This window comes from Bicyclus anynana, chromosome 26 (assembly GCF_947172395.1).
Source record: "Bicyclus anynana chromosome 26, ilBicAnyn1.1, whole genome shotgun sequence".
NCBI classification, from domain to species: Eukaryota; Metazoa; Arthropoda; class Insecta; order Lepidoptera; family Nymphalidae; genus Bicyclus; species Bicyclus anynana.
Window position 1 is genome coordinate 2,200,564 of NC_069108.1, and position 8,428 is coordinate 2,208,991.

Consider the following 8,428-nt stretch of genomic DNA (forward strand, 5'->3'; position numbering starts at 1 on the left):
GGTGGGCTGAGGGCCCGGGGTTCGCGTTAGGCGCGCTAGTCCCTACGGACGGAGTCGAAATAGCCGAGCGGCCCGAAAGGGGCCGAGAGGCTACTAGTCTCGGGTCGCGGGATGCAGGTATGCTGGCCTGCGACGGGCGCGCTACCTGCGCAGGTAGCACGTGGACACGGGACGCGGGGGTAGCGGGGGTCGCGGGGGGTGCGGCGGCGTTTCCCGGAAGGGGACGACTGCCTACCTGATTCGTTAGCGCAACCGGTTGCGCAGACAAGAACGTTTCCAGATATCCTGGAAATTTTTCCCGGAGGTCCTTGAAGAGGGCCTCCAGGTAAGGCGGGGGAACGGAATTGGGGTCCATAGTGGACCCCGGAGCTATCTGGGCCTCCCCACCGAGGCGGGGAGGTGTGTACCTACTGTGTGACCCTAAGGGCATAAACTGCGTTACGCGTGTGTACGCACGTGAGCACGTCGCGGGCCACGCTTCTGGTGCACGCACGTGAGCACGTTCGCGTGCTTATGCGCGGGCATCAGCGCGTGCATCCGCGTCGCAGTTTTCTCAGTACAATTTTGACGTTGGAGGTGTACAGTCGAGTAATTATGGATAAATTAATGTTGTATTATTTATCAAGACGACGGCGACGACGAATTGCCAAAAAAAGACGCCAGCCAGTAAGCCCGTACGTTGAATCTAGGTTACTGTGCGGGGAATTCGTGGTGAAGTTTGGTATATTAAGAGAAAATGAAAGGTTTTTTTTCAAATATTTTAAAGTTTCATTACAAGTCTATGATGAATTATATTCAAAACTGGAGCCCTATTTGAAGACTAACAATCTACGATTGAAATCTACGTCAATCGTATCACCAATGGAACGATTTGCAATGACATTGCGGTAAGTAAAGACATTTCGATATTAATAATCATCTTTATTCATGTAAAAAACAGTCATTATTTAACAAAAGTTTAGAACACTCATATTTTTTTGCCAATTTATGTAAGTCACATTACTGTTTAGCCACATCAAGCAAGAAAGAAGAAGAAGTTCTTATTGTTTCGGCAGTGACACCTGAATATGGCTTAAAATGTTTTTCTTGATGTGGTTCACTCTGTTCTTAGGACCGAAACACATAACCGCACACTTATTAATCATCATATTAATCACAGTTTCTTACATTTATTAATTATATTTTGTTATTTCTAAATTACACAGTTTTATCGTTTTCGTTTTTTGTTTTATCTATACCTACTTATTCACTAATTTTTTTATACAACGTGTCCCAAAATTCAACGATAAGCGGGCGCCAAAAGATTGACCTGCTCATGAGCACTTAAGGAAAAATAATAAAAAAAATATACCTAAATTTTTTTTTTAGTTACAAAATAAATTTTAAAATTCTTTGAAAATTTACACCTTGTATGATATTTTGAACTACCGCAGCTACAATTTCTTAAATATGCTTAAGATTTTTTTTGTATCGGAACCTAAGTACTACTACTATTCACCACAACTCTTAAAAACACCACAATGCCCGCAGTTTTTACACAAAAAAAAATCAAAATATTTTTTTTTCCTCAAATTTTTAAAGATTTTTACTTTCAGTCTACTTTGACTCATGGTCTTGCAAAAAAAAGTATGAACACCGCTATGGCAAGTTATTTTCAAAGTTGACGCAACTAATCAAGATTTCAAAATAGTATAATACCCTAGGATAACTAGTCACAAAAAAAAATATGCGTACCATTTGTAAACAAGAACCAAATTTCTTAATTGTTCTTGTTGTTAGTAATAAATTTTACTATGTTCCAAAAATGTGTTTGTTATTTTAATTACACAACATTAAAGTAAATGTTCGAATTGTTTTCCACCGGCATTAATACAGGCACGACATCGCCTTAAAAACGACCGTTTTATTTTTCGCGCATATCTTCTAGCATTGATATGTGCCGCAGCCTGAGTGATTTTTTGCCGAAGCTCGTCCAATGTCGTAATCGGTTTTGCGTAGATCCTGTCTTTGAGACAACCCCAATAAAAGAAATCCAGGGGGTTTAGGTCGGGTGATCGGGGTGGCCATAGGATAGGACCAAGTCGCCCGATCCAACGCCCCGGATACTCGTGGTCTAGGTATTGTCTCACAGGACGAGCGTAGTGAGCTGGGCAACCATCATTTTGATACCACATATTTTGAAGGTCGCTTAGGGGGACGTCTTCTAGTAATTCTTGCAAATCATTTTGTAAAAAGTTCAAATAACTGTCCCCATCTAAGTTTCCTTGTAATTCAAAAGGCCCAATCACTTTTCCATTTAAAATGCCCGTCCATAAGTTGACCTTAAATTGATATTGGGATTTGTCTTCTCTCATCAGGTGCGGATTCTCATTGCTCCAGCTGTGTAGGTTGTGAAGATTTAAATAGCCATCTTTCTTGCAGGTTGTTTCATCCGACCATAGTACTTTATCCAAGAACTGAGGATCTTCCCGATGCTTTTGAAGCATCACTCGGCAAAATGCGATCCGCAGTGGATAGTCCCGTGATAGTAACGTTTGTACACGTCTGTAATGATATGGGTGTAGCCGATGACGTTTTAGTATTCGATGTGCTGAACTTTTTGGGATTCCCGTAGCTGCTTCTATGGCACGCACTGAGGTAGTTGAATCAATGTTTATTTCATTGAGAACTTCTTCATCGCATTCCGATCTAGGTCTTCCAGCGTTTCTTCTAGCTGACGGCAAACGACCCTCCGAAAACGCTTGATGCACATTCATAAATACCCGATAATCTGGATATCTTTGAGCGTTTGGGTACCTTTCTCGATACAATCTGCTAGCAGCGTTAGCATTGCACCGACATTCTCCATAAATGAGATGCATGTTAGCGTATTCCATCGGCGTGTATGGTTGCGGCATGATAACGCTAAACAGTCCAAAATACACCAAAAGTCCAATTCACAAAACACAGGCACAGTCCAAAATAATGCCAGGTCAGTTCAGTTTGCAGATCACTTAAGTCCAGTCCAAAATGCAAAGCCAAAAGTCGTTAGTACGAGAGCCACGTCAATTGAATACGGAAAGTTGCGCAGTAAACAAAGGAGCAGAGCGTACTGACTTGCTGGGAACAGGATTTTCTTTACCTGCATCATTGTCATTCAACAAAGAACATCTGTCTATCCCTCTCTAACGTATACTTATCGCTATCTTTCTCTCTCTCTCTCTCTCTTATTTTTAAATGTTATCGTTCGTTCCATTAAAATTCTAGGAAATTGCAACGTATGACTCACATCATTTTGTGCATAAAGTAAAAGTGATTTCTAGGAGCAAAAACATTTTAGAAATTTAGTTCTTGTTTACAAATGGTACGCATATTTTTTTTTTTGCGACTAGTTATCCTAGGGTATTATACTATTTTGAAATCTTGATTAGTTGCGTCAACTTTGAAAATAACTTGCCATAGCGGTGTTCATACTTTTTTTTGCAAGACCATGAGTCAAAGTAAACTGAAAGTAAAAATCTTTAAAAATTTGAGGGAAAAAAAATATTTTGATATTTTTTTGTGTAAAAACTGCGGGCATTGTGGTGTTTTTAAGAGTTGTGGTGAATAGTAGTACTACTTAGGTTCCGATACAAAAAAAATCTTAAGCATATTTAAGAAATTGTAGCTGCGGTAGTTCAAAATATCATACAAGGTGTAAATTTTCAAAGAATTTTAAAATTTATTTTGTAACTAAAAAAAAAATTTAGGTATATTTTTTTTATTATTTTTCCTTAAGTGCTCATGAGCAGGTCAATCTTTTGGCGCCCGCTTATCGTTGAATTTTGGGACACGTTGTATACTTAATCACAACAGTCATCACAGTGTCTTGCATAAACGCTACGTTACAATTAGTTTTTGATTAATCATTTGAAATACACTAATAAAATCACAGGTTCAAGTTTAAAATAAAAAACACAATAACAGTTAAAACAGTACAATAAGTCTAAATGTCTTAATTATATTAATATACCTACCTTACAAAGTATTAATTATAATGACGCATATTGATTGCAAGTTTTTACATATGAATATTTCCCTTATTAATTATTCCCTTCTATTACTAGATCGGGTACTAATATTATTTTAAATTCTTATTTATCATCACAATCATAATCACAGTTTACTACATAAAAGATTAAATTTAAGAAGAGGACATATGAAGGAGCAATGTTATGAGTAGGTTCAAAAAAAAGGTCCATTAAGTAAAAAAGGGGTCTATTGATACACTTTTTTATTTGACCCCAAAATAGGGTTTAAGATAAAAGTGTCCGAATCGACCCCGTTTCTTTCCTTATGAACATTACACCGTAAACTTGTAAACTTTTGGCGAATGCCCTTGCATATCATAATAATTGCACGTGAGACCAGAAAAATATAAATATAAAATTGCGCTTTTTACTAACTTAAATAGTTCTTCATGTTCTTCTCTTTCTTTTGTTCTTAATAATTAAACAGTCTTAATCAAATCTTCAAAGTCTTTCTTGTTACCTATTTATTCATTGTTCGTATCTGATCTTACATTTAAGGATTCTAAATCATTCGTTACCGTATTTTGCGTTAATGAAAGGTCATCAATGGTAATAATCATTTCTTTTTCTATATCAATCAAAGCTTCTAATACTTTCGTACGAAATAATAATTTTTTAAAGGAACTCAATTTTTTTACAGTTGGTAATAATGACTTAAAAAAATTCAAGTCTTCGTCCATATTATCTGCAGTGTTATTCTTCACGCAATTTAACAACTCTAATTCGAAATCAGTTGGCGATTCGCACTTACGTTTCTTGGAAGATCGTGTTTCTTTGGTAACGCTGGAGCTGGTGCTAGGTATATTAATCAAATCTTCTTCAATAATCGTATTATTTTGTGAAGTTCTCGGTGACGCGTTTTGCTCTACTGACTGATTAAAATTGTCTGCCGATTCTTCTCCTTGAGTATTCGAGTTTGAATCTAAAAATGACAGCATGTCATAGTAAATGTATGTTTTATTTGCCCTGGAACCGGAGCCTGATTTAAGTTTTTTTTTAGTAGACCTCACTCTTATATAAGTGTCTCTTGCAGTTTTCCATCTTTGCTGCAGCTTTTTCACTGAAACAATAACACAGGTATTTTATTTTATTACAGATATTTAGTCAGTGGACATACCTTCGTCGATATTCATCTGGCGTATCATACAGGACTAACCACGGTCAGAAAAATAGTAACAGAAGTTTGTCAAATTATAATTGAAAGGTTAAAGGAAGAATGTATACCAAAATTTTCCCGTGCGCTATGGGAAGAGACTGAAAAAGGTTTTTTAACGCAAGCCCAGTTTCCTAACTGCATAGGTGCAATAGACGGAAAACATATACGCATTATAAGACCTCCACATAGTGGTTCCCTCTATTACAACTATAAGCATTACTATTCTATTGTACTGCTTGCAATGTGTAACGCCAACTATGAGTTTACCTATATAAACGTGGGAGTGCAGGGTAAAGAATCTGACTCCGCAATTTTCACACAAAGCCGATTGTACGAACAAATCAACAATGACTTAATAGATATTCCTCCTGCCAAAGCATTGCCCGTAATACACAATGATAAACCAACAAACATTGCTGCAACCGCAGCTTTGCCCTATATTATTGTAGGAGATGAAGCATTTGGGTTATCTAGCCATGTCATGCGGCCATATGCTCGAGCTCTCGATTTAAACTACAAAAAAAAAATATTCAATTATAGGTTAACGAGAGCGCGACGTTATATTGAGTGTACATTTGGTATCATGGCTAATAAATTTCGCATACTCCATCGTCCATTGAACGTTGGAAAAGACAAAGCAATTTGTTTTCTTAAAACAATTTGTATTTTGCATAATTTTATAAGATCAAGAAGTCAAATTAATGACTTTCATGATATTGTCATTATACCAGACCATATACGTTCAGTTCGGGGGTTAATTGGAAATACCCACAGAGATTCGTATACATTACGCGATAACTTCGCAGATTATTTCGTTGCAGACGGACAGCTGTCATGGCAAGATCGCAGTATTTATTGAAGATAGTTGGCTTTTTTAACCGACTTCAAAAAGGAGGAGGTTATCAATTCGTCGGAATCTTTTTTTTTTTTTTTTTATTTTTTTTTTTTTTAGGTATGTTCGGAGATTACTCGAAAACGGCTGAACCGATTTGGAAAATTCTTTTTTTGTTTGAAAGGGTGTCGTTTCTAGTTGGTCCCATGAAAACCAGGTTGCGATCTGATGATGGGATCCTGGGAAACTTGAGGGAATCTTTTTAATATTATAGGTACACTCGAAGCGATAACGATATTTTCTGAAGTAACTTGCATGATAATGCAATTTATGAAGATACAGAGCTGATCTGATGCTGGATCCGGAAGGTGGCCATAGGAACTCTGCAATAAAACGACATAGCTCCAACAAATTTGGGCTCGTTTGATTCGTATTGCCGAGCACTTTTACCCTATATGGAAATCAAGGAATATTACGAAGACATAGCTGATCTGATGCTGGAGCCGAAACATGGCTATAGGAACTCTGCAATAAAACAAGATAACTCCAACATTTACGTGTACCTTTTTTATTTAGAACACTAAAAAGCAAAAAATAAATTATTTTTAAGTAAAAAAAAACCGCCTTCAAAAAACGAAGAACTAAAAAGCAAAAAATAATATTTTTTAATTATTCACTTATAAATATGATTTACAAGCATAAACCGATAAAACAAATGTACTTACTTTATACCTAGTGATAAGCACTGACACATTTTGGAGTCGGTGCCAATGGGGTGCTATTTGAACGCACTTCAATGTTTCATTTGGCACTGAATCCAAAATGTTTCAGTGCTTATCACTAGGTATAAAGTAAGTACATTTGTTTTATCGGTTTTTGCTTGTAAATCATATTTATAAGTGAATAATTAAAAAATAATTATTTTTTGCTTTTTAGTTCTTCGTTTTTTGAAGGCGGTTTTTTTTTTACTTAAAAATAATTTATTATAATTTATGTACATTCAATAATTGAATTTTCACGGTTTTTTACCACACATTTTTTATTAACATAACCGCGTGGCCGAAAGCAAGAACTTTGGAATCTATCGAGCAATATAAAACCATACCAATATTATGGGACATTGTTCACACGAATTTCACAATGTTCAGAAATACGCAGTATCTCTGCACTAGTTTTGAATATAAGCATGATTTTATATTTACATAGGTAAATTATTGTAAATATTCCGAGTTTTAATTTTATAGTTGGATTAATTGTTGAAAACATTTAATTGACACAAATAAAATTGAAATAACTAATTATATATAACTAATTGCATAGATTATTAAAAATAAAAATTTGGCGCAAAGAATAGTTTACCTAACCTACGTTATTATAAAATAAATAAAGAGTGTAGGTACTTACCTTGTATGTTTTTTTCTGCTTCACTCCAGTCATCATAATTTTCAAACAGTACTTTACAAATGTCTAGCCATGCTTTTGATTTAGCGTCCCGGTCTTTAAATATTTCGCTTGATTGGTCCCATATGGCAGGACGACACTGAACTTCAACAATTACCCTTTCTGTATCAAAATTTGTCATTTTTTGTTATGGGCCGGGCACGCGCGTGCGGTCGGTTCGAGATAGCGCTGTCAACTGAACAAGCACGCGCGTGCACCCGCTAGCGGGCTTCGCGCGTGGACCCGTCCAACGTGATGCGTGATCACGTCGCGTGCATGCGTGCCCCATTGCACGGAAGTATCACGCGACGGGCTCACGAGCGTGTGCACGCGCATGGGCACGCGCGGGTCGTTTTTGTATGGACACGCGAGAGGCACGCTTAACGCAGTTTATGGCCTTACAGATCTAGACAATAACAATACAATGCACGACGTACCTTGGACTGCTACTGCTCTCGTTGACTCCACGAAGGGAATTTTCGTTCTTGAAAATTTGTTTTCCGTTTTACTTCGCGCGACCGGTTACGTTACAACGATTTCAACGACCTGCCGGTTTGGTGACAGCTGTCATTTCGAGATGAACCACTCATGAACAGTAGCTCCAATTGGTTACAAATACGATGTGCTTGACAGCAATGTACGTAAGCTGCGTTGCCATTGCCTTAAATCCTGTGCAACTTTTGTTATAGATGGCGCGAAGTTTGAATTAGTGGAGGCATAACGGACTAAAACTTAATTTCAGTGGACTATAACTGTAGTAAGTTCGTATAACGGTTTGTTAAACATTAAGAAAATTAATATTTCTGAACATTCTAGAACGCCAAAGAATTTGGACATTCATTTTACTGTGACACATAACCTACAAAAATGTGAACATTTCTTTGAATATATACTTTTAACTTTAACTTTATTTGCATTTGCTACTATTACCTGCCTATTTTGAAATATTTG

At 36.8% G+C, this 8,428-nt stretch overlaps 1 protein-coding gene across 1 annotated transcript; it reads left to right on the forward strand.

The window, feature by feature from the left end:
• Nucleotides 1-513: 513 nt before the first annotated feature.
• Nucleotides 514-6,589, forward strand: LOC128199559 (uncharacterized). The gene is made up of 2 exons (XM_052889642.1): nucleotides 514-887; nucleotides 5,146-6,589. The coding sequence occupies exons 1-2, from the start codon at nucleotides 514-516 to the stop codon at nucleotides 6,062-6,064; spliced, it is 1,293 nt and encodes a 430-aa protein (XP_052745602.1). The 3' UTR covers nucleotides 6,065-6,589.
• The last annotated feature ends 1,839 nt before the right edge of the window (nucleotides 6,590-8,428 follow it).

What these genes read in the sequence shown, in the direction of transcription:
- LOC128199559 (XM_052889642.1), top strand. Translation starts at nt 514, where the DNA reads ATGCGCGGGCATCAGCGCGTGCATCCGCGTCGCAGTTTTCTCAGTACA. An exon ending in CGATTTGCAATGACATTGCG is followed by an intron (nt 888 to 5,145) that starts GTAAGTAAAGAC and finishes ATTTTATTACAG; the next exon opens with ATATTTAGTCAGTGGACATA.